The sequence below is a fragment of the Schistocerca nitens genome, chromosome 9 (genome assembly GCF_023898315.1).
Source record: "Schistocerca nitens isolate TAMUIC-IGC-003100 chromosome 9, iqSchNite1.1, whole genome shotgun sequence".
NCBI lineage: Eukaryota > Metazoa > Arthropoda > Insecta > Orthoptera > Acrididae > Schistocerca > Schistocerca nitens.
Window position 1 is genome coordinate 162,135,937 of NC_064622.1, and position 27,652 is coordinate 162,163,588.

The 27,652-nt window shown below is 44.3% G+C and overlaps 1 protein-coding gene and 1 non-coding gene across 2 annotated transcripts in view; both read right to left on the minus strand.

Moving 5' to 3' along the window:
* The window catches only part of LOC126204080 (probable tubulin polyglutamylase TTLL2), a 376,176-nt gene extending 353,389 nt beyond the window's left edge, over positions 1-22,787 (minus strand). Inside the window, exon 1 of the mRNA XM_049938500.1 lies at positions 22,687-22,787. Within this exon, the coding sequence (XP_049794457.1) occupies positions 22,687-22,767 (81 nt within the window). The 5' untranslated portion in view covers positions 22,768-22,787. The remainder of the gene's footprint in view (positions 1-22,686) is intronic.
* A 1,909-nt stretch (positions 22,788-24,696) lies between these two features.
* Positions 24,697-24,771, minus strand: Trnat-ugu (transfer RNA threonine (anticodon UGU)). The gene has a single exon. It is a non-coding gene; the product is annotated as a tRNA-Thr (tRNA).
* Positions 24,772-27,652: the final 2,881 nt, after the last annotated feature.

The window sequence follows — 27,652 nt, forward strand, 5'->3', positions numbered from 1 at the left end:
AAGGATGCTGTTTACCAACATGAACCAATAGCACGAGAGGACATGAAGCAACGCATTATTGATGCTTGTACAGCCATCAAAGAGGAAACAGTAGCACGAAGCAGGGCATCCTTCATCCGCAGAGTGACCCTATGTATGCAAGCCAATGGGCATCACTTTGAGCATGAGATGTGAACGCTATGTTTAGTATGTAGTGCTGGTATCACAGTGGAAGTTTCTACAAAGGGCCATTTTACCCAGTGATGTTAAGAAACATTTGTTTGCAACAATTTGTCATTTAACGCATTAGATAAACATAACATTGATAATTATGTGATAATAAAACTAATTGGTTAAACATGTTAACATTCATCTTTATGTCCTACCTGAACTTCCCAAATCAAAACGTTTTTACCTAAACAACGGTAAAACTTTTAGTCCACTTGCTCGTTTCACTAAAACCATCAACATGAATTTTACTATTACGAGTGAATGATTAACTGTCACTTGCGCTAGATCTACAGTAAAGTAAAGTTTTAACGTTGAACGGCATTACCTTTTTAGTAACGGATTAACGATAAGCGAAGTTAACTTCGTGACTAACGTTGCGGTACACAAATATGTTACAGAACCGCATCACCCATACCCTATGGGATAAATACCTGCTGGAATGTACGACGTTAATGCAGGATGGCAGCAGACCGTATTATTCGTTTCGGACCTCTTGATAAGTATGGAAGTGTGATTACACATGTCAATCACATCGCGATTACGGGCAGCATGGGGTTCACGCCTGAGCCTCAGGACGTGCGCTAGCAGCGCATGTCGGGTGTTTCAAGCGTCAAATTCGCGTCTCAATATCTCGGGATGTAATGGGAATATAGCGATGCAATCAACGCCGTTGTGTATGTGCTTTGTCATGCTATGGATTGCTGAAGAAAAAATATAGGAGGTCCATTTAAAAAAACATAAGTTTGTGTTAAAAAACACATATGCTTTCATTTTAGAATGTTTCCAAATATGTACATTCATGGGCCCCAGCCCTACATTGATACCGGTGAAACTCGTTTTCCAATAGCTGTTATTGTTCCAGAGATACTTTGGGTGGACAAGATAGCTGGGACACCCTGTATGATCTGATCGCGCCTCCAAGTTTGACTCAAACATTCACTATTACTGACGTTCCTTCCAATGATTTCCTAACCCTGTTAACAGAGATTCTGTGACGGGGTACGTAAAAATAGCGCCGCTAGCTAAACAGAATCGGTAGAGGACAGTGGCTTACCCTGCCGGAAGGGATGTGTGTATGAAATGAAATACACTGCCCGATGGGAATGAACTGAGCAGAGACGTATGAAACAGAATATTTATTACAACGTAGGATCAGCACATTTATCTGAACGCTTCGCAAGGAGCCCGTACGTAATATCAGGAAACGGACTACATTCTACAGCCACAGCCGTTTACCCAACTTAAATCCCATTGAGCACCTGTGGGATGCGTTGGGGAGACGAACTGCAGCACGTCCACGTGGGCCAACGACCATCCAGCAGTTATCCGCGCGGGTGGAAGATTGGTTTAAAAATGGTTCAAATGGCTCTGAGCAGTATGGGACTTAACATCTGAGGTGATCAGTCCCCTAGAACTTAGAACTACTTATACCTAACTAACCTAAGGACATCACACACATCCGTGCCCGAGGCAGGATTCGAACCTACGACCGTAGCGGTCGCGTGGTTCCAGACTGAAGCTGCTAGAACCGCTCGGTCACAACGGCCGGTGAAAGATTGATACTCACTATCACAAGAACTCCCCACCTACCTTCTGTACAGCCTGGCCAGCATGGGAGCACTTTGGCTCACATGCCTCTGAGCACTAAGGGACTTAACATCTGAGGTCATCAGTCCCCCTAGAACTTCTTCTTTCTTTTAGTGTTCTACCCTGAGGTTGGGTTGCAGCAGAGCGCCATTCCTTTCTGCTGTCTACCTTCCTCTTCATTTCCACGTATGTGTTACATCCAACGTCACTCATGATCTGTTGCATGTATGATATCCTTGGTCGCCCCCACCGATTCCTTGCCTCAACAGCTCCTTCTGCTATTGTTAGAATGATGTTGTGTCGTAAAATGTGCCCTACAAATTTGTCTCTTCTTGTTTGGATGTGCCTCCACAGAGATCTGATTTCCTGTACTCTTCTAAGCACTTCTTCATTTGTTACTTTGTCTCTCCAGCTGATCTTCATCATCCTTCTACAGCATCACATCTCCAGGACCTCTAGCCGTCTTCTCTCTTCTCTTCTAATTGTCCAAGTTTCACATTCGTATAGGGCCACACTCCTAGAACTTAGAACTACTTAAACCTAACTAAATTAAGGACATCACACACATCCATGCCCGAGGCAGGATTAGAACCTGCGACCGTAGCGGTGTCGCGGTTCCAGACTGAAGCGCCTAGAACCGCTCAGCCACTGCGGCCGGCCTGGGAGCACTTTGCGGAGCGCGCATTGCAGTCTGCGGTGACAACACATCCTATTAAGAACCGTGCCCACTTTTTGTAGTGTCTACAGGACCATCATAAATAGCGGTAACTTCAGTGTAACTATTGTCTTTGAATAAAGTGTCGTTTCTGTTCGTCTCATTAAGTATTTCTTGCAGTTATCTTCTGTATTATAGTGTAGCAGTTTTTTCTACGAGTGGTCCCAGTTTCGTCGACCTATGATACTTGCGAAAGTTGCGTTCGTCCTTTAGTATTGCACACCAGTGTACTTAGCCGGTCTGCAGATATTGCTGTGGGATTGTGGCACCCCCTAAGGCGTCGTAAACGCTGTCGTAATCTCTAACTACGTACACCGCAATAACTGTGACACGCCCTTTAGGCAGCTGGTGCTTTCCGAAAATTATAGTCTTAAACGCAGTTTCTGTTGCGCTACGAGAGGCATTCTCTTCGGATATTAGCAGGTGGTTGAAATAGGGAGGCCGTATGTCACGATAAAGTCCAGTCTGAGGAGTCTCGGCAGCTGCCTTACTGGTAATGAGTTCCAGCTCCGCCTCTGATTGAAACAGACGACGATCCGAACCGAGCTCCCACACCGGGATAAGTCCGCGGTGCCCCGTGCAGGGATTGCCTCTAGACGAGGGGTAATGGAACAGCGGGCGGCGACGGCGGCTCTTGCCCTCGGGCAGGCGGGCCGCTCAAGATCTGGGAGGGTGAGGAACGGCCAGCAGCTGCGCATCGATTGCGGTCTGGCCGGCTTCCAACACGTGGACCCGCTCGCAGATTCACTGCACTTAACTGCCAAGTACCACCCAACACCGCAAACCTCCCAGTCTAGCTTACTGTGACCCCATTATCTGGCAACAAAATTTATTAACAAGAGTAACCCCAGCAGTTAAGTCCCATAGTGCTCAGAGCCAAGAGTAACCCACCCCTCCTCTCAACAGTGGCAAAAAAAAAAAAAAAATTCAACATCATATCGTCCACACTAGTGTGTAATAGAGGGAAATAACGGGGAAAAGTGGAAAATATAAAGGCAAAACGTGGAGGAAAACTATAATGGATCTCCATGTCAGAATTATTGTGTCTGTAGAAAAGAAGCAATCTTCTCTGAATAGCCACCAGCTGCAATTATGTTTAAATGAGGTGCTACTGACAATGTGATGATGCGATTTTCTGTCTCTAGAAGCCATAAGCTTTATTTCCATATTTCACATCTCAACTGTCATAAAGTGAAGTGATATACCACACTAACACTTATCATGAGATACTGAACCAACTGAAACGAAGTGTGATCCGGTTGGCTGCTGTAATAAAAGATGGAGGAAGAGGAGATTAGTGTTTAATGGCCCGTCGACAGCGAGGTCATTAAAGACGGAGCACCGAGCGAGGTGGTGCAGTGGCTGGCACACTGGACTCGCATTCGGGAGGACGACGGTTCACTCCCGTGTCCGACCACCCTGATTTAGGTTTTCCGTGATTTCCCTAAATCGCTCCAGGCAAATTCCGGGATGGTTCCTTCGAAAGGGAATGGCCGACTTCCTTTCCTAATCCGTTGAGACCGATGACCTCACTGTCTGGTCTCCTCCCCCAAAACAACCCAACCCAACCCAAAGACGGAGCACAAGCTCGAATTAAGGAAGGGCGGGAAAGGAAATCAGCCGCACCCTTTCAGAGGAACCATACGGCATTAGCCTCAAACGATTTGTGGAAATCACGGAAAACTAAATCAGGATGGCCGGACGCGGATTTGAAACGCCATCCTCCCGAATGCGAGTCCAGTGTGCTAAGCACTCCTCCACCCCGCTCGGTAAGGATGGAGGAATCATATTCGGACCAGTGTGACAAAATATATATTTGCGTTCTTCAATTATTAGTAAATTATCATTAAAATTTTGTTCGCAGTAATAGGGCAGAACCTGTTAATACTGAGCTATTATTACACAGTCAAAATTTCATTTAAATCGACTTTTGGAAAACACTTGAACAAATAGAAAGAGCCAAATTCTTTCATTTGTCATCGGCCCCACGCGGAATGACCAACTAGCGATGCAGTTTGCCCTGTACTGTTACAGCACTTGCAGGTTACGAAAAGTAGGTAGTGGAGGAGCCAAACAGTATGGCTGCACGGATTGAACATCTAAGATTGCTACTCTATGAGCAATGTAGAGTTTAATACTTTCTATCATGTTTAACAGAGCGCAAGGACTATAAAAATGATAAATACTTAAAGTGTGATTCTTGTAGGCATACGCTTTACCAGAGAATATCTCTTATCAGTTTTCTGTTTTTGTGTGATGCAAAGTGGAGAACAAAGTGCAGAAACTACAAACTTCGGGACTTATTGTTACAGAACCTTTGCCAACTTATTAGTAGTTCCATTATAGCCTCATATCAAGACCAGCGGACTCACCATCTACGAATTACCTCTCTGCTGGGACGACGGTACTACTTGAAGGCGACAGATTGGTAAAAAGATTTAGAAATTCTGCGTTTTGCTTTGTCGTGGCAAGGCATTAATAGGCCCGTTGCATGTCCTGCTACTCCCATACAAATAGAGACAGTTACGTGCTCTCTGTGCCAACACGGAGAGAGGAATTGCAACCGCAATCACTCTGATGAATGACTTGTGTTATATTCGGCCACTACGTCTATTTAACACAGGCAATCAATTACAATACAGTTTCTCACTCCTTTCGCCACAAGGGGCCAGTAATACACACATCAAAAAAAGTTTTGCTTTACCTCGGTTCCGTGAGTTGTGGAACCTATACCGAAAATTGGAATAGAAATGGAAATGCCGTGTGGCTAGGGCCTTCCCTCGGGTAGATCGTTCGCCTGGTGCAAGTCTTTCGAGTTGACGCCACTTCGGCGACTTGCGTGTCGATGGGGAGGAAATGATAATGATAAGGACAACACAACACCCAGTCCCTGAGCGGAGAAAATCTTTGACCCAGCCGGGAATCGGACCCGGGCTGTTAGGTATGAAATCCCGTCGCGCTGACCACCCATCACTCAGCTACCAGGGGCGGACATTGGAATAGAGATCAACATAAACATCATTTCCGCCCTTTTTATTGCTCATGAAAACCGCACATTGCATGTTGTACAACCATAAAGCTAGATCTTCAGAGGTGGTGGTCCAGATTGCTGTACACACTAGTACATCTAATACCCAGTAGCAAGTTCTCTTGCATTGATGCATGCCTGTATTCGTCGTGGCATACTATCCACAAGTTCAGCAAGGCACTGTTGGTCCAGATTGTCACACTCCTCAACGGCGATTCGGCGTAGATCCCTCATAGTGGTTGGTGGGTCACGTCGTCCATAAACAGCCCTTTTCAACCTATCCCAGGCATGTTCGATAGGGTTCACGTCTGGAGAACATGCTGGCCACTCTAGTCGAGCGATGTCGTTATCCTGAAGGAAGTCATTCACAAGATGTGCACGATGGCGGTGCGAATTGTCGTCCATGAAGACGAATGCCTCGCCAATATGCTGCCGATATGGTTGTACTATCGGTCGGAGGATGGCATTCACGTATCGTTACGGCGCCTTCCATGACCACCAGCGGCATACTTCGGCCTACATAACGCCACCCCAAAACAGCAGGGAACCTCCACCTCGCTACATTCACTGGACAGTGTGTCTAAGGCGTTCAGCCTGACCGGCTTGCCTCCAAACACGTCTCCGACAATTATCTGGTTGAAGGCATACGCGCCACTCCTCGGTGAAGAGACTGTGATGCCAATCCTGAGCGGTCCACTCGGCACGTTGTTGGGCCCATCTATACCGCGCTGCATGGTGTCGTGGTTGCAAAGGTGGACCTCGCCATGGACGTCGGGAGTGAAGTTGCGCATCATGAGCCTATTGCTCACAGTTTTAGTCGTAACACGACGCCCTATTCCTCCGAGCCGTAATCCGTAGGTAGCGGTCATCCACTGCAGTAGTAGCCCTTGGGCGGGCTGAACGAGGCATATCATCGACAGTTCCTGTCTCTCTGTATCTCCTCCATGTCCGAGCAATATCGCTTTGGTTCACTCCGAGGCACCTGAACACTTCCTTTGTTCAGAGCCCTTCCTGGCACAAAGTGACAATACGGACGCGATCGAACCGCGGTATTGACCGTCTAGGCATTGTTGAGCTACAGACAACACGAGCCGTGTACCTCCATCCTGGTGGAATGACTGGAACTGATCGGCTGTCGGATCCCTTCCGTCTAATAGGCGCTGCTCATGCACAGTTGTTTACATCTTTGGGAGGGTTTAGTCACATCTCTGAGCAGTCAAAGGGACTGCGTCTGTGATGCAATATCTCAATATCCACAGCCAGTCTTCAGGAGTTCTGGGAACCGGGGTGACGCGTTTTTTCTTTTTTTTGTGTGTGTATAAACTTTTTCAAATTTGTGTCCTAATATCACTCAGTAGAGCAGATATCACAAAATATGAAGGGCCCTGAACAACAAAACGTACCAGTAGACCTTGAAGAAGCCCAATGTAACCAAGGACGAAACACTGGTTTTATCGGTAATAGTTATTTACCGTATGACGCAATATTAAGCCTAGAAAATTTTCATGTTAACCAACTAACCGCAGAAGCCTAAGCAGTTGTATTTATTTAACATGTCTGCAAGGAATGCCATAACAGATATGCCACTCGTAGCATATTTCTGAGGGTATTTTCATGTGATGCCTTGAAGCAGTCTTGTCAGCGATGGACTAGCCGCAGAGTGTTATTTCAAACCTTTGATGACTGTTTCGGGAGTCTGAAAATTTTCGTTTTATAGAAAGCCATTCCACAATAAAACTGGTACCTTGCCTCACCTACACAACAAAGCCCAACAGAGTTTACACATGGCTTAGAAGAGCTTTTTCCAAAAATAGTCATATAACCTGTATAATAATCCAGTATGCATATCCGACCAGTAAATCAACTCAAACCACTAATGCTGTATGCAAATTGCAAGCAATTATAACGGCTGCCAATGATTGCAATTCTAATGATCTCTATGTCCTTTCCTTTTGGTACGCTGAAGGAGTCTTGTAATTACAGCAGGCTTGGAGCATTTAGCTGATTGCCGAAAGGGAAAAGTCACTAGGGGAAACCGCGCTGGTTGTAGACTTGTTTCTACTGAACGCAGTGTCCCATGCAGGTAGAATGCGAAGGAGATGAGTCTGGCCGCCAAGCATAGCACGAGCGACCAGCGAGGCCATAACGCCCGACATAAAGTTCATTGTGACTGAAGCAAAAAGAGTTCCTTTCAGCAGAGATTCAAAGCACAGGAGAAAACACATTGACACGAGCACTGAAATAGCCGTTATGCGTGGAGGAGGCCAAGGCTAACTGGAATGTCTGTGCAAAATAGTAATTATTTTGGTAGTAGAGGCAAGTTCCCGCACATTTTTGTGTGGCTGGAACTCGCAAAACTTGTTGCAATTGGCCAGTGATATCCCAGCCCTAGCAGAACCATCTAAGTTTTGTAGAGAAGAGTAAAAGGACACTGTAAAGAACGCTCACTTCAGGAGCACTGTAGAGAATCTCAGAGCTGCAGATCATAATGTTTCTGACTTATAGCAGAACTCATATGCCGGAACTGAACTTAGAATTCTCCACCACTACTGCAGCCGTTCTCTGCTTTCGCACATCTTTAGAAAGATAAGCATGGGATTTATTTGCACTCACTCAGACGAGGCGAGTGTGAAGTCATTATTTCGTATCAGGATTTCGTTTTATTGATTTAATTCTCACAACCACTTATTCGCAACCAAAATGCGCTTAGGCGAGAGTAGTGGCGTTTTTTCATATTTTTCTGGGGCATTTCTTTTACTGCCTAATTTAACGACACAGTTTTATTTAGTTTCTTTCAGTTATCCTCCCACCTGTCCCAAGGATATAGTACGCATTTTCAGTCCCTTGTCCGCTTAATATTTGATCGTATTCTTGGTTCAGTGGATAGAACATTCTTTTAGTAGCAAACCAGATTGTTGTAACGACCCTTTGTTTCCTTTTAGAGGTTTATGCATCCCGTTATCAATACGCCCCTGTGAGGTGCGGTATCAAAACTTTCATACTTAATTGGGCCACTCCTTGTAATTTTCATTACATGATCTGTTATCGATTGCGTCGCCTTGCTTTCTTTTAAGCTTCATTATCTTATGGGGAGCTTTACATCTCTGTAGGTCACTGCGGGTAGAGCCTGTAGCATCTCACGGGTATACTATACTGCTCCATTAACACCTCAGGCTTGCACCAATTTAGGAATATATAAAGGTCTCTGACCGTGGGCTGAGTACAGTCATCCATAGGAGCTGAGCAGAATGTAATGCCTGCTGACAGATTATAGCTGGCTGAACTGGCCCACAAATTAGGACACCTTTATATACTATGCCAATGCTTACTGGAGCAAAATGGAGTCCACTTCTGCACATAAATCTTTAATTGCTATTACTGCAACATGCGTCCCATTGTTTTAGTTATTCTAAGCATTTTATTCGTCATAGCAAGAGAGACACTCATAATACACAATAAGGGGAACGAGTTTAGTAACCGAGTGTTAAACATCGTCACTGAGGCAGAGAGAGAGAAGAGAGAGAGAGAATCTGTTCACAGTTATAACCAAATTAGTCCCAACAGCAGTAGCAGTGTCATGATTCCTAAGTTGCACGCCAAAAGGAGCTGCCAGTTTAAAATTATGCCTATTACTATCGAGATAAACAAATACAGCCTGTAGAGAAGTGGCTCCCGACCTTTCTGAGAGCATTACAACAGGAGGGGGACTGATATACCCCCAAAGACGTTTAGCACCTAACTGACCTTTAGATTTAGACTTAAAAAAGTACAGTACTACAAAAACCTATGTATATAAGTGTGTGTGTGTGTGTGTGTGTGTGTGTGTGTGTTTCACATCTCTTCACAAACCACTTAGACTGATTTCAACGAACTTTATACACACATCTCTTTCTATCTGGCAACAATAGCTGTCGCCGTAAGAACCACCTACCTGTCATAGCTGAGGAGATATCACGTCATAAACAATGACAGGCGTGAAAATTGTCGCGTCATGTATGACGTTTAAATTTATTACTTCTATGCTACTGACTATTTGCAATGAATTTCTCAGACGGTATTCACATATGGAGCTAAATGCACCTACAAAACGTTCAAATGTGTGTGAATTCCTAAGGGACCAAAGCGCTGAGGTCATCGGTCCCTAGACTTGCACACTAGTTAACTAACTTATGCTAAGAACAACACACACACGCAAACACATGCCCGACGTAGGACTCGAACTTCCGGCCGCGCAATCCGTGACATGGCGCCTCAAACAACGCGGTCACTCCGCGCGGCAAATGCACCTACAAAATTATATAATGGTACCAGACGTAGTTCAGGAGATGTGACGTCATAAACACTGAGATGCGTGAAAAAATGCGGCATCATGCCTGTAGTTGCAACAATTTATTCTTTACTATTAAGACACTCTTACATATACCGAGCGAGGTGGCGCAGTGGTTAGACACTGGACTCGCATTCGGGAGGACGACGGTTCAATCCCGCGTCCGGCCATCCTGATTTAGGTTTTCCGTGATTTCCCTAAATCACTCCAGGCAAATGCCGGGATGGTTCCTCTGAAAGGGCACGGCCGACTTCCTTCCCCATCCTTCCCTAATCCGATGAGACCGATGACCACGCTGTCTGGTCTCCTTCCCCAAAACCAACCAACCACCCAACCAACACTCCTACAGTTGACTCACCATAAGGAAATCGCTGACACCTGGCAGCGCTCCTGACAGTATTCAACTGGAAAGCGCAGATGGCTTTAGGCGAAAACAATAGCCGTCTATGAAGAGGCGTTATCATAGAGACAGTTACAAAATTGCGTTGTAAACACGAGAAGCAGATGTACTTATACATTTGTACATTATTCATATATCTTTGTACGGCTCTTTTATAACATCAAAAGTGTTTTCACGAATACGTCGAAATGAATTTCTTTCGATATTACGCTACAAACACAGTTCATTTTTCGTTTAGTTTCTAATATAAACTCTGCAAAATGAATAACCAGTGAATGCCAGCTTTGTCAGCGAGTAAATAAAATAAAATAAAAGCTTTGAAATGAGAAAAGGTAAATGACAGTTAACATTCGAACAAATACAACTGACCTACCTTTCTTGTGTTTCATTACTCAAATTAACGAGGAAGTCGGCATAGCTTATTTCTAACATTCGTTAGGTATTCTCTTTGTTTTCGGCCTGTGCAAATTGTATGCTATGCACCAAATTCCATCTGCTCCTCGCTTTTGTTGTCATTGCTACCAAAGTCGATAACTTACTTTTAAACTTGTTACGCTTAGTAGATTTAAACGATATTATTTGGGCTTTTTCATACTCAACATCAACCAAAATATGAGCATTTTTTTGTTTTCGTGTGACACAGTCAGTGCGTTGCCTTCACAGAGTCTAAAAAATTTCACTTTATCTTAAATTTCGTCATCTGCAAATGTTCCTTCCCTCATTAACCATAATGGTCTAAGAATCCAGGCAGTTACTTGTCGATTTTCCAAATCATGAAAACAGATGACTGTTACTGACTGCTACGACTGCACAACAACTGAAATAGATAAAAGAGTAAAAATAACATGGAGTCTTTTCGTGGAGTAAATGCAGTTGTCAAAACGAAGGTGCCAATGAGTCTGAAACTTGAAGCTTTCAATCACTATATGTTTTGACTCGAGGCAATCAGTTGAAAGTTTGACGTCTGAAAACCATTCAAAAGCAGGTCGTTGCTCAACTTGCTGCGAAAAACTAGGAGGAGGCAAATAGACAATTGTGTCATGGAACAGTTTTAAATACGACTGTAATGCAAATGCAACTGAGGTGGGAGGTACATGTAGCCAAGAAGATGGGTGGTAAATCGGAAAAGGAAGTTCTTTTTGAAATACTACATGTAAGAAGAGACAAAAATGTCGACTAAGTGGAAGCTGAAAAAACAGATACATTGTCCTTGAGGACTAAGTTAATAATTGGTTCTGTTCTTTTTTTATATACATGGTGTATCGTAACTAATGGTGTAAACGCATACAGTTAAAAGTACACGATACTAGAAGCAAAAAAGCCTAGTAAGCATGGGCTCTGAAAAGCATACCTGAAGGGCTATAGGCACTTTCCTCGATACTGTGAAACAAACAATGGAAACTCCAGGTAGGAACGTTAACTTCGTAGGAAAAGACGGATTGCTTGTTACTGTGAAGAAGACACGTTAAGTTTTAGACAGGCACGGGTCGGCCAATAGAGCTCTGTGACTTCGATTGTGGACTAGCCGCTGGATGTCACCTGCGCAACAAATCCATCAGAGATATTTCCGTCCTTCCTAACCTGCCCAAGTTGACTGTTGGTGATGTGACTGCGTGAAGCAGAAACGCTAAGTACCAGACCAGGCTGACCTCATTAACTGACCAAGAGGGACCGTCCCATAGAGCATCGAGGAAGATGGTGATAAAAAATCGAATGAAATCGGAGGAAGGAATCACTCGTGAGCTCCAAATTGCTACCAGTAGTCCAGATGGCACAATGATTGTGCGCAAGGAGTTCAAAAGAATTGGGTACAATGGTCAAACAGCTCCTCATAAGCCACACGTTTTTGTAGTCAGTGCAATGCGAAGCGTGAAGTGGTGTAAACAGCGTCGCCACTGGAAGGGGATGGCTGGAACCGAGTGATTTGGAGTGATGAATCATTACATACCATGTGATAATGTGATGGAAGCATTTGGGTTTGGTGAATGCCTGAAGAATGTTACCTGCCATCATGTGTAGCACCAACAATGAAGTATGGTGGAGGTGGTGTTACAGTACAGGGACGTTCTTCGACGTTCTTCGTGGATAGGGTGAGCTCCCCCCCCCCCCCCCCCCCCAACCTTGCTCTTAAGAAAACGCTAAATGCGGAAGGATATGAACACATTTTATAGCGTTGTGTACTACGTACAATAAAGGAACTGTTCAGAGGCGATTATATCAGCATGACAATGCACTCTGTCAGACAGCAGAATTTGTGAGATAGTGTCTCGTGGACTGGCATGCCTAGAGTTCCGGCCTGAAACAAATGGAACACCTTTGGAATGAGTTACAAGGTCGCCTTCGCTCCAGACCCCAGCGTCCAATATCACTACCTACTCTGGTCTCGGCTCTTGACGAGGAATGAGCTGCCATTCTTCCCAGGACATTCATACAGCTCACTAAAAGTGTCTCCTGCCTAGTTCAAGCCATCATAAAGGCGAAGGGTCGACATATCCCGTATGAGTATCCATTAATAGGTGGCAGGACATTTTCGATTAGATAGTGTATAAGGAACGTAATGGAAGACGGGCAGGTAAAACTGGCGAACATGCAATAGCAGCAAAACTGCATATTGCAAAAGACGTAAACGCGTCGAAGGGTTTGGTGGAAGTCTTTATCCAACAATTCATGTGAATGTCTTATGGCGATGATGTATTTAATATATTGTAACGAAATAGTGATAATAGAGATATTTTTAAAGTAAATGTGTGGTGACTTAAACATAATCAAAAACAATTTGCTTTCGCATTTTAAGACTTTCAACCTCCCCCCCCCGGGAGGGGGTAATTATAGCCCAGAGTGAGAAACAGTGCTACAGAGTAACCAGTAAGTCTGTCATTTGTTGATGACGATCCATTGTTTAAAGACGACGATCCAGGTGTCTGGACTTTCGTTCCCAGAGGTAACACAACTTGGAGGGATCAGGCTTTCATACATACCGGCTTGCTTACACAAGACCTATACATTGATGCAGCACATATTCAGCACAGCTTTAATATTAATAATTATTATTCAGGAATTCTGCCATCTTGGAAGCAAGGAGGAGATAAAAGACGGATTAAAACACGTAAACAAGGTATTACTGACCAAAAGAACCCTGCTTGTATCAAACATCAGCCTTATTCTGAGAAAGAAATTTCTGAGAGTATGAACGGTAGTAAACACCGTTGTATGGTAGTGTGTCATGGACTGTGAGAAAACATGCAAAGAAGGGAACTGGAGAGTCTGAAATGTAGTACTCCAGAAGGATGTTGAAAAGTAGGTAGAACTATGAGATAAGAAACGAGGTGGTTTTCTGCAGTATCGGTGAAGAATGGGACTTATGGAAAACACTGACAAAAATTAGAGGCAGAATAACAGGACTCGTGTTAGGATACAAGAGAATAACTTCCATGCTACTAGAGTGAGCTCCAGCCAAAAGCTGTAGGGGAATACGGAGACTGGAATACATCCAACAAATGACTGAGGATGTAGGATGCAAGTGCTAACCTTACAAAGAACACGTCGCGTTATTACGAACGATACTGTCTACGCGCCGATGGTAAATTTCATGCACTGAGTGCACATAATGTGATCTGCGACCGCGACCGCCAGTATTAATGTGGGAGAAACTGAAGGACCAGTATTATGAAGTAATATAGATGAACAAATAGCAGAAACGCAAACGCTCATTCTATGGGCCTCACCGACTACTATCTCCCTCGAATTACCCTGCCGGTGAACCTGGTCAGAGTCGCTGAAGACAGCTGTACTCTTAAACGATAGACCTTTGTTGGTCATACAGAGCTTTCCAGTTACACAGTTGTATCAGGCCTGTGGTGAACATGTAGTTATGCTAACTCATAACCCAGCAGTCTTCTAAGCATGAGAACACCGAGCAAAGGTTTTGAAGCACGAGGTCCCCACTGCGACAAAGAAAAAGTAACATCAGTCATCCCTACCCCCACCAAACGGCGTGCATGCAATAATTGTTAATGCTCCCTGTTGTGCTCCCTGCCGCCGTTGGATAAGCAGCCGCCAGCAGCAAGTCGTATACTCTTAGCTTACTTATTTGTTACATAGTTTAATTCTTAATTTCTTTGCGTGTTTTTGGGTACTTGTATTGTTTAATTCATAAATTTCAGGCGTATTATAGTATTTGAGAGTTGTAGCATCGCGCTTTAGTACCTGAATAGTGTAAATTTGTGTTGTCGTCTGTCTTCTGTTTTTGTTTTGAACGGTCAGTGTCGGTTGGTCACAGCCAGTGTGCTCCCTGCCGCCGCTGGATAAGCAGCTGCAGCAGCAAGTCGTATACCCCTAGCTTACTTATTTGTTACATAGTTTAATTCTTAATTTCTTTGCGTGTTTTTGAGTACTTGCATTGTTTAATTCATAAATTTCGGGCGTATTATAGTATTTGAGAGTTGTAGCATCGCGCTTTACTGTTTACTTCGTAGATTCTTACTTAAATTGCGTGTGAGTTTCGTATAGGAGGTGTAATTTCGAGTTTTAGTTACTGTAATCGCAAATTCAGGCAGATTGTAGCGCAGTCGTTAGGCATTTGTACAGGTTAGTTAATACATTCTTTGCGTGTTTCCCTTGCGTTATCTACGCACTGACTCGTGTTTCAGTAACTGTTGTTCAACATCGATTAGAATGCACAGGGACTGTGATTGCCGTGTTCGGATGAGGGCTGAGTTGGCATCCCTTCGCTCACAGCTGCAAGCGGCGCTGACTTCGGTTGCGCAGCTTGAGGCTGTTGCCAATGGGCACCACTGTGGGGAGCCGGACTTGGGTATCACGGGGATATCAACCTCGTCCCGTCTGTCCCCAGATCGGTCTGCCGCTGTGGTTGCCCCGGTTGCTGCCCGCAGTGGGGCTGAGCACTCGCCTGTGGTTGATTGGGAGGTCGTTCCAAGACGTGGCAGGCAGCGAAAGACGTCCCCGGAGGCTGATCAGAAAGCCTCCCCGGTGCGTCTGACAAACAGGTTTCAGGCACAGTCTCTGGCTGAGCCAGATGCAGCTGCCTGCCCTGTTTCAGAGGATGATTCTCAGTCTTCAAGGTCCGGGCAATCACAGAGGGTGGGCTTATTGGTAGTTGGGAGCTCCAATGTTAGGCGCGTAATGGGGCCCCTTAGGGATATGGCGGCTAAGGGGGGGAAGAAATCCAGTGTGCACTCCGTGTGCATTCCGGGTGGAGTCATTCCTGATGTGGAAAGGGTCCTTCCGGATGCCATGAAGAGCACAGGGTGCAGCCAGCTGCAGGTGGTGGCACATGTCGGCACTAATGACGTGTGTCGCTTTGGATCTGAGGAAATTCTCTCTGGATTCCAGCGGCTATCTGATTTGGTGAAGGCTGCCTGTCTTGCTTACGAGATAAGGCAGAGCTCACCATCTGCAGCATCGTTGACAGAACTGACTGCGGACCTTTGGTGCTGAGCCGGGTGGAGGGTCTGAATCAGAGGCTCAGACGGTTTTGCGACCGTGTTGGCTGCAGATTCCTTGACTTGCGCCATATGGTGGTGGGGTTTCGGGTTCCGCTGAATAGGTCAGGAGTTCACTACACTCAGCTGGCGGCTACACGGGTAGCGGAGGCTGTGTGGCGTGGACTGGGCGGTTTTTTAGGTTAGAAGGCCTCGGGAAAGTACGGGGTGGGCTGCAATCTCAAAGGGTGGATGGCAAATACAGGACGTGCTTGGATCAAGGAACAGTCGGAATTGTAGTTGTAAATTGTTGTAGTTGTGCTGGGAAAGTCCCTGAGCTTCAAGCGCTAATAGAAAGCACAGAAGCTGAAATCGTTATAGGTACAGAAAGCTGGCTAAAGCCTGAAATAAGTTCTGCAGAAATTTTTACGAAGTCTCAGACGGTGTCCAGGAAAGATAGATTAGGCAGAATTGGTGGTGGAGTGTTTGTGTGTGTCAGTAGTGGTTTATCTTGTAGTGAAGTCGAAGTAGATACTCCGTGCGAATTGGTATGGGTGGAGGTTATAATTAACAGCCGAACTAAGTTAATAATTGGCTCCTTCTACCGACCCCCAGATTCCGATGATATAGTTGCGGAACAGTTCAGAGAAAATTTGAGTCTCGTAACAAATAAATACCCCACTCATACGGTTATAGTTGGTGGGGACTTCAACCTTCCCTCGATATGTTGGCAAAAATACTTGTTCAAAATCGGTGGTAGGCAGAAAACATCTTCCGAGATTGTCCTAAATGCTTTCTCCGAAAATTATTTCGAGCAGTTAGTCCACGAACCCACGCGAATTGTAAATGGTTGCGAAAACACACTTGACCTCTTAGCCACAAACAATCCAGAGCTGATAGAGAGCATCATGACTGATACAGGGATTAGTGATCACAGGGTCGTTGTAGCTAGGCTCAATACCGTTTCTTCCAAATCCACCAGAAACAAACGCAAAATAATTTTATATAATAAAGCGGATAAAGTGTCACTAGAAGCCTTCCTAAGAGACAATCTCCATTCCTTCCGAACTGACTATGCAAATGTAGACGAGATGTGGCTCAAATTCAAAGATATAGTAGCAACAGCAATCAAGAGATTCATACCTCATAAATTGGTAAGAGATGGAACTGGTCCCCTCGTGGTACACAAAACAGGTCCGAACTCTGTTGTAGAGGCAACGGAAAAAGCATGCGAAGTTCAGAAGAACGCGAAATCCCGAAGATTGGCTAAAATTTACAGACGCGCGAAATTTGGCACGGACTTCAATGCGAGATGCCTTTAATAGGTTCCACAACGAAACATTGTCTCGAAATTTGGTAGAAAATCCGAAGAAATTCTGGTCGTATGTAAAGTACACAAGCGGCAAGACGCAGTCAATACCTTCGCTGCGCAGTGTCGATGGTACTGTTACCGACGACTGTGCCGCTAAAGCGGAGTTATTGAACGCAGTTTTCCGAAATTCCTTCACCAGGGAAGACGAATGGAATATTCCAGAATTTGAAACACGAACAGCTGCTAGCATGAGTTTCTTAGAAGTAGATACCTTAGGGGTTGCGAAGCAACTCAAATCGCTTGATACGGGCAAGTCTTCAGGTCCAGATTGTATATCGATTAGGTTCCTTTCAGATTACGCTGATACAATAGCTCCCTACTTAGCACTCATATACAACCGCTCGCTCACCGATAGATCTTTACCTACAGATTGGAAAATTGCGGAGGTCACACCAGTGTTTAAGAAGGGTAGTAGGAGTAGTCCATCTAACTACAGACCTATATCATTGACGTCGGTTTGCAGTAGGGTTTTGGAGCATATACTGTATTCAAACATTATGAATCACCTCGAAGGGAACAATCTATTGATACGTAATCAGCATGGTTTCAGAAAACATCGTTCTTGTGCAACGCAGCTAGCTCTTTATTCGCACGAAGTAATGGCCGCTATCGACAGGGGATCTCAAGTTGATTCCGTATTTCTAGATCTCCGGAAAGCGTTTGACACCGTTCCTCACAAACGACTTCTAATCAAGCTGCGGGCATATGGGGTATCGTCTCAGTTGTGAGACTGGATTCGTGATTTCCTGTCAGGAAGGTCGCAGTTCGTAGTAATAGACGGCAAATCATCGAGCAAAACTGAAGTGATATCAGGTGTTCCCCAGGAGGCGTCCTGGGACCTCTGCTGTTCCTGATCTATATAAATGACCTGGGTGACAATCTGAGCAGTTCTCTTAGGTTGTTCGCAGATGATGCTGTAATTTACCGTCTAGTAAGGTCATCCGAAGACCAGTATCAGTTGCAAAGCGATTTAGAAAAATTGTTGTATGGTGTGGCAGGTGGCAGTTGAGGCTAAATAACGAAAAGTGTGAGGTGATTCACATGAGTTCCAAAAGAAATCCGTTGGAATTCGATTACTCGATAAATAGTGCAATTCTCAAGGCTGTCAATTCAACTAAGTACCTGGGTGTTAAAATTACGAACAACTTCAGTTGGAAAGACCACATAGATAATATTGTGGGGAAGGCGAGCCAAAGGTTGCGTTTCATTGGCAGGACACTTAGAAGATGCAACAAGTCCACTAAAGAGACAGCTTACACGACACTCGTTCGTCCTCTGTTAGAATATTGCTGCGCGGTGTGGGATCCTTACCAGGTGGGATTGACGGAGGACATCGAAAGGGTGCAAAAAAGGGCAGCTCGTTTTGTATTATCACGTAATAGGGGAGAGAGTGTGGCAGATATGATACGCGAATTGTGATGGAAGTCATTACAGCAAAGACGTTTTTCGTTGCGGCGAGATCTATTTACGAAATTTCAGTCACCAACTTTCTCTTCCAAATGCGAAAATATTTTGTTGAGCCCAACCTACATAGGTAGGAATGATCATCAAAATAAAATAAGAGAAATCAGAGCTCGAACAGAAAGGTTTAGGTGTTCCTTTTTCCCGCGCGCTGTTCGGGAGTGGAGTGGTAGAGAGATAGTATGATTGTGGTTCGACGAACCCTCTGCCAAGCACTTAAATGTGAATTGCAGAGTAGTCATGTAGATGTAGATTATTTATACGAAATAAGGAAGGAACCCTCCCTCATGGCGACGTATGAAGGTACACGAGCACAATTCGGATATTTCCGCGATGCTGCTAGTCACGTAGTCCGGCTGTCCTCACCTCAGGGGAAGGTGGAGAGCATAGACAGTAACCTATAAAATACCATGTTTTTTGAACAGACATTTCCTTCGCACCGGCAGAACTATACCTCCCGTATGACGTGAATTTTTTGTCCAGTCCCTCCGCATCACCTACGAACTTCTTGTATAGTTACCTATGGTAGAATACAGAAAATACAAAGGTTGCTCCAAACGAAATGAACAATATTTTTTGAAAAATGTAACTGATGTTCTATATCTTTGCTATTCACGAACGTCACACGTTCTTACTGCTTGTGTTAAAAGTTAATTCAACCTGTTTCTGTTAGTCGCGCTATCGCAGTACACTCAAGGTGGTAGCTGCGCTTCATGATCGTCTGAAGCAACGTATTCTGATACAACTCTTGTGAATGCGATACAGTGACAGACATTCACAAGAGACTGAAGGTGTACGGAGATGACGCTGCTGATCGCATTACAGTTAGTCGTTGCGCAAGCAGTGTGTCTGGTGAAAGTGGGCATGCAAATACTGGGGACCTTCCGCGCACTGGCAGATCGACCACTGCACAGATTCTTCGCAATGTGTAGCGTATTCTGAACACGATTTTATCTGACAAACACATAGCAGCGAACGAACTGTCAATCCAAATGGGAGTAGGAAAACAATGTGTTTGCAGAATATTGAGACAGATGAAGTTGAAAAAGTTTAAGCCACGTGAATTTCGAGAACGTTGACAGACGCTCATAAAGAAACACGAAAGACAGTACGCAGCGAACTTTTGGAACAGTACGAGAATTTAGGAGACGAATTTCGTGCAAGAATTATGCCAAAGATGAAAACTGGTAGCAAAGTTTGAAACGGAGGCAGCTCATATAGAATGCAATCATGACAATTCACCGAAGGAAGAGAAATTCAAAACTGCACCTTCAGCAGGAAAAATGATGTCTACTGTGTTTTTCTATTTAGAAGGACTGTTGCTTGTGGACTTCATGCCACACGCAACCACTTCCAATTCCAACCCCTACGTGTCAGCGCATGAGCTTCATGCTCGAATGTATCGCGTTTGGCAGCACCGGCAATAACAAAGTGTTTTACTGTTGCATAGGAACACTCGGCCACATGTCAGTGAGAAAACCACCGCCGAGATCAGAAAGCTTTGATGGACAACACTGAAACATTCATTCTGCAGCCCTGATCTGGTACCGCGAGAGAACCACCTCTTCAGTAAACCGAAAGAATCCCTTTGCAGCCGCGCGAAATGGCCGTACGGTTTGAGGCGCCATGTCACGGACTGCGCGGCCCCTCCCGCCGGAGGTTCGAGTCCTCCCTCGGTCATGGATGTGTGTGCATGTGTGTGTGTGTGTGTGTGTGTGTGTGTGTGTGTGTGTGTGTGTGTGTGTGTGTGTGTGTTTGTTGTTCTTAGCATAAGTTTGTTTAAGTTAGTTTAAGTAGTGTTTAAGTCTAGGGATCGATGTCCTTAGCAGTTTGGTCGCTTAGGAATTCACACACATTTGAACATTTGAATCCCTTTGCTGAGCGAGATCTGAAGATGATGGTTCCCTTATGAATACTGCTCAAGAGTGCAGTTCCTGACTTCTGTTGTGAAGTTCCTGTGTGTTCCTCTGTGGGGTAAGGCAGTTGAAAGGGAGGGAGAGAGTGTGGAAAAACTGGCCGGGTACGAGTATAGGTCTCGCGCTGTGAGGGTTCTGTTCCATCTTAAGTATGTATATATAGACAGTTAATCGATCCTAGCGATCGAGACTCTCGATGATTTTTGTCTGTTATCGACACTGATATTGGCAACATATCGATCCTCGAAATTCCAAAACTTTCGAGAATGTTTTATAATTGTAAGTTTCAAGTTGGATAACAAATGAGAAAAGAATTTTTTCGTGTGATATAATTACAAATTAACACTTTACATGCACTTCCTTCTTGTCAAATTTTATGATTCTAGGCCAACAGGAAGTAAACTATAAGTTTGGATGAGTGAATTTGCGAGTATCAAAATATGTGACATAAATGGCCGTATCTTTTGACAGCATTGACTTACATGTCAGAAGCTTACATTTGTTATACCTCCATGGGACCGTAGACGTTAGTACGCGACATAAATTTAAATTTGATATGTCTACCTGTTCCTGAGGAAAATGGTTTTTAGCAGTCGGACAGATAGACAAACAGAAAGACAGACGGACAACAAAGTGATCCCATATAAAGTTTCCGTGTTACTGACTGTAGAACGGAACCCTGTACATGACATTTCGTCTTTCAAGACTCTAACAACGTACTGGAAAAATATGAAAGTGGAAAGTAAATTGTATATTTAACCGTAGTAATGTACACCTCTGAAATCGTCACACGAAGTGCAGACCACGGTCACAGTTGCCCTCAATTATTTACTAGAGAAATTGCCTGAAAACCAGATATTTTGTAATGAAATCTGAGGCTTACGAACTAAAATCATTTTATTTAACCTCCGGCTTGTACTTTTTCCAACAGTATAGTATTAATGCACCCACATTCGAGACTGTGGAAGCTGAAACTTCATGGCAGATTAAAACTGTATGCCGGACCGAGACTTGAACTCGGGACCTTTGCCTTTCGCGGGCAAGTGCTCTACCATCGGAGCTACCCAAGCACGACTCACGGCCAGTCCTCACAGCTTTACTTCCGCCAGTACCTCGTTTACCGAGTTCGAGTCTCCGTCCGGCACAGTTTTAATCTGCCAGGAAGTTTCATTTCAGAGCACACTTCGCTGCAGAGTGAAAATCTCATTCTGTTATGGAAACTACGAAACTTGAAGGTGGTCCGGAAGTAAAGACTTTACTTGCAGTTTAACTGGATAAACATGTTATTCATTTAATGAAATGTACGTATTTCATGAATGATGTGACGTGTTCTCAATGATTCATAAAACCCGTCATTCCTTATTTCCAAACTCTTGGAATATAGAAAAAAATGTTATCGGCATCTGGCCGGGCTCTGCTACTAGATAAAACTGTGTTCCAACAATGACCATTCTTACCGCGGACTTCTCTACTTTCTAGATAGCTGTCTGAAGATTCGGCGGACTGATCAGTCTCGTCACTGTCCATAATTTCTGGAGGAACATCAGCTTCAGAATATCTTTCATCACGAAAGCCACTTACGTTACCTTCACAGTTTAGTTCTTCTAACATCGCTTCCCTCATAGCGTTTCCCGTCAGTAAAATGTCATTCCTACGTGCCGTTTTACATAAACGAACTTCACACTTGCGACAGATCAGTCACACAATATGTACTCGAGGTTCACAATGATCGTTCAAAACACAATTCTGTCAAAATAATTAAACAACTATACATCGAAACTTCGAACGTCTGTCCTCTACTAAGTCTCGTTAATGCTGAATTTACATTGGTGGCAGTTGGCTGTGTATGTGCAGTGGCGCATTCTTTAAAAATAAAAAACATAAAAAACTGGGTGGTCATAGTGACCCTGGTGTATATTTCTAGAGTTAAAAAAACGATGTGCATTTCTTCTGGAGAGACCCTATTAACTACTGAACTTTAGTTTCCGTTCCTTGAGTTTTCCATTTTTCCGAAGATTTCCTCAATTAGCGGACTCCAATACAGGTTTCCCTACCACAGAATACATAGCCCTCAATTTCCAGCATTAACCTTACAGCAGACAGGTGTCGAGCGCTCGCAGATCCTGAAGGTGACGCACAGACCTTCCGGTTACAAGTCTTACCTTGGATTGTGGCTCCCGTCCCAACAACGATCCTGTGACTGAGTAAGATAGAGCAGGTGTGACTGACCTGCAGCAGCAGGTGCGGGCCGCCGCCGTTGTCGTTGACGCGGAAGACGAAGGGCCTCCCGTGGAAGGGTGAGGCGCTCATCTCTGTCGTCAGTGGCCGGCAGCCACCGCTGGCAGCGACTTCCCCATGGCACCGCGCCTGCGACACACACTGCCTGCTCAGCCTCTGCAGACACTCGACATCTCGAGTCCCAAATTGTTCAAATGGCTCCGAGCACTATGGGACTTAACATCTGAGGTCATCAATCCTCTAGAACTTAGAACTACTTAAACCCAACTAACCTAAGGACATCACACACATCCAGGCCCGAGGCAGGATTCGAACCTACGACCGTAGCAGTCGCGCGGTCTTGAGTCCCAGATCTGCCGACAAATTTCTTGCCAGGTTAAATATTCCAGCAGACTGGGATACGAATGCGGTACATTGCCTTTCGAGGGCAGTACTGTTATCAAAATTCTGAAAAAAATAGGAGTTAACTATAGGGAACGACGGGTAATCTATACTAGTATATAAGGACAAGTTGTTGTTTAACGACGTTAGCAAAAATCTCGGAAGGTACGTGACCGATTTACTTCAGTTTTTACACGATACTCTAATAAACATTCGGGTGGATATACGGTAAATGTTTTTAACATATATGTACTATATAAAGGGACAACGTTATTAACAAAAATCTCGAAAATTTTTTGAGCAATTGGCTTCAAATCTTTAGATGATACTCTAATGAACATATTAAAACTGTGTGCCAGACCGAGACTCGAACTCGGGACCTTTGACTTTCGCGGGCAAGTGCTCTACCATCTGAGCTACCCAAGCACGACTGACAGCCCGTCCTCATAGCTTCAAGTCTGCCAGTACCTCGTTTCCTACCTTCCAAACCCAAGCATTACCTTCCAAATGAGACGTGAGTCGTGCTTGGGTATCTCAGATGGTAGAGCACTTGCCCGCGAAAGGCAACGGTCCCGAGTTCGAGTCTCGGTCCTGCACACAGTTTTAATCTTCCAGGAGCCGGCCGAAGTGGCCGTGCGGTTAAAGGCGCTGCAGTCTGGAACCGCAAGACCGCTACGGTCGCAGGTTCGAATCCTGCCTCGGGCATGGATATTTGTGATGTCCTTAGGTTAGTTAGGTTTAACTAGTTCTAAGTTCTAGGGGACTAATGACCTCAGCAGTTGAGTCCCATAGTGCTCAGAGCCATTTGAACCATTTGAACCAATCTTCCAGGAAGTTTCACATCAGCCCACACTCCGCTGCAGAGTGAAAATCTCGTTCTCTAATGAACAATTAGGCAGACATACGACATAAGTTTTTAACATATATGGTATGTAAATATAATTTTAAAATCTATACTATCCCATAAAGGCAAGTCGATGATTAACATTGTTACCAAAATTTTAAAAAGTTATTGACCCATTTACTTCAAATGTTTGCATGACGTTCGCCGAGCGGAATGGCCGCGCGATTTGGGTCGCAATGTCACGGATTGCGCGGCCCCTTCCGCCGGAGGTTCGAGTCCTCCCTCGGGCATGGGTGTATGTGTTGTTCTTAGCATAAGTCAGTTTAAGTTAGTTTAAGTAGTGTGTAAGTCTAGGGACCGATGACCTCAGCAGTTTGGTCCTTTAGGAATTCACACACACACATTTTGCATGATGTTCTAATAAACACTTGGATGGACACGGGCTACACATATGGAAAAGCTTCTAGCAAAAATCTGAAAAAGTTTTTGACCTACTTTGTTTCAAATTTTTTCGCTGCACTGTAATAAACATTCAGAAGCACATAGGATAGTGTACAGGTTTTTGGAAGGAAGAAAATGCTGTGCTGGAAAATGTAATGTTTCGTTTTCTTTCTCGAAATCAGTTTCAACTAATATATGACGGTAGTATCTGTTCTCGAAAGAACACATACCGTGGATGACCATGCAGCTTTGCTAGAAATGAAATGATAATTAAATAGACACCCTAGCTGCAAACAGGCGTTGATATACTTCACTGGGGACATGTTGAAAATGTGTGCCCCGACCGGGATTCGAACCCGGGATCTCCTGCTTACATGGCAGACGCTCTATCCATCTGAGCCACCGAGGGCACAGATGGATAGAGCGTCTGCCATGTAAGCAAGAGATCCCGGGTTCGAGTCCCGGTCGGGGCACACATTTTCAACATGTCCCCAGTGAAGTATATCAACGCCTGTTTGCAGCTAGGGTGTCTATTTAATCTACATCTACATCTATACTCCGCGAGCCACCTTACGGTGTGTGGCGGAGGGTACTTATTGTACCACTATCTGATCCCCCCTTCCCTGTTCCATTCACGAATTGTGCGTGGGAAGAACGACTGCTTGTAGGTCTCCGTATTTGCTCTAATTTCTCGGATCTTTTCGTTGTGATCATTACGCGAGATATATGTGGGCGGTAGTAATATGTTGCCCATCTCTTCCCGGAATGTGCTCTCTCGTAATTTCGATAATAAACCTCTCCGTATTGCGTAACGCCTTTCTTGAAGTGTCCGCCACTGGAGCTTGTTCAGCATCTCCGTAACGCTCTCGCGCTGACTAAATGTCCCCATGACGAATCGCGCTGCTATTCGCTGGATCATGTCTATCTCTTCTATTAATCCAACCTGGTAAGGGTCCCATACTGATGAGCAATACTCAAGAATCGGACGAACAAGCGTTTTGTAAGCTACTTCTTTCGTCGATGAGTCACATTTTCTTAGAATTCTTCCTATGAATCTCAACCTGGCGCCTGCTTTTCCCACTATTTGTTTTATGTGATCATTCCACTTCAGATCGCTCCGGATAGTAACTCCTAAGTATTTTACGGTCGTTACCGCTTCCAATGATTTACCACCTATGGCATAATCGTACTGGAATGGATTTCTGCCCCTATGTATGCGCATTATATTACATTTATCTACGTTTAGGGAAAGCTGCCAGCTGTCGCACCATTCATTAATCCTCTGCAGGTCTTCCTGGAGTACGTACGAGTCTTCTGATGTTGCTACTTTCTTGTAGACAACCGTGTCATCTGCAAATAGCCTCACGGAGCTACCGATGTTGTCAACTAAGTCATTTATGTATATTGTAAACAATAAAGGTCCTATCACGCTTCCTTGCGGTACTCCCGAAATTACCTCTACATCTGCAGATTTTGAACCGTTAAGAATGACATGTTGTGTTCTTTCTTCTAGGAAATCCTGAATCCAATCACAAACCTGGTCCGATATTCCGTAAGCTCGTATTTTTTTCACTAAACGTAAGTGCGGAACCGTATCAAATGCCTTCCTGAAGTCCAGGAATACGGCATCAATCTGCTCGCCAGTGTCTACGGCACTGTGAATTTCTTGGACAAATAGGGCGAGCTGAGTTTCACATGATCTCTGTTTGCGGAATCCATGTTGGTTATGATGAAGGAGATTTGTATTATCTAAGAACGTCATAATACGAGAACATAAAACATGTTCCATTATTCTACAACAGATTGACGTAAGCGAAATAGGCCTATAATTATTCGCATCTGATTTATGACCCTTCTTGAAAATGGGAACGACCTGCGCTTTCTTCCAGTCGCTAGGTACTTTACGTTCTTCCAGAGATCTACGATAAATTGCTGATAGAAAGGGGGCAAGTTCTTTAGCATAATCACTGTAGAATCTTACGGGTATCTCGTCTGGTCCGGATGCTTTTCCGCTACTAAGTGATAGCAGTTGTTTTTCAATTCCGATATCGTTTATTTCAATATTTTCCATTTTGGCGTCCGTGCGACGGCTGAAGTCAGGGACCGTGTTACGATTTTCCGCAGTGAAACAGTTTCGGAACACTGAATTCAGTATTTCTGCCTTTCTTCGGTCGTCCTCTGTTTCGGTGCCATCGTGGTCAACGAGTGACTGAATAGGGGATTTAGATCCGCTTACCGATTTTACATATGACCAAAACTTTTTAGGGTTCTTGTTTAGATTGTTTGCCAATGTTTTATGTTCGAATTCGTTGAATGCTTCTCTCATTGCTCTCTTTACGCTCTTTTTCGCTTCGTTCAGCTTTTCCTTATCAGCTATGATTCGACTACTCTTAAACCTATGATGAAGCTTTCTTTGTTTCCGTAGTACCTTTCGTACATGATTGTTATACCACGGTGGATCTTTCCCCTCGCTTTGGACCTTAGTCGGTACGAACTTATCTAAGGCGTACTGGACGATGTTTCTGAATTTTTTCCATTTTTGTTCCACATCCTCTTCCTCAGAAATGAACGTTTGATGGTGGTCACTCAGATATTCTGCGATTTGTGCCCTATCACTCTTGTTAAGCAAATATATTTTCCTTCCTTTCTTGGCATTTCTTATTACACTTGTAGTCATTGATGCAACCACTGACTTATGATCACTGATACCCTCTTCTACATTCACGGAGTCGAAAAGTTCCGGTCTATTTGTTGCTATGAGGTCTAAAACGTTAGCTTCACGAGTTGGTTCTCTAACTATCTGCTCGAAGTAATTCTCGGACAAGGCAGTCAGGATAATGTCACAAGAGTCTCTGTCCCTGGCTCCAGTTCTGATTGTGTGACTATCCCATTCTATACCTGGTAGATTGAAGTCTCCCCCTATTACAATAGTATAATCACGAAACTTCTTCACGACGTTCTGCAGGTTCTCTCTGAGGCGCTCAACTACTACGGTTGCTGATGCAGGTGGTCTATAGAAGCATCCGACTATCATATCTGACCCACCTTTGATACTTAACTTAACCCAGATTATTTCACATTCGCATTCGCTAATAACTTCACTGGATATTATTGAATTCTTTACTGCTATAAATACTCCTCCACCATTGGCGTTTATCCTATCCTTGCGGTACATATTCCATTCTGTGTCTAGGATTTCGTTACTGTTCACTTCCGGTTTTAACCAACTTTCCGTTCCTAATACTATATGCGCACTATTTCCTTCAATAAGCGATACTAATTCAGGAACCT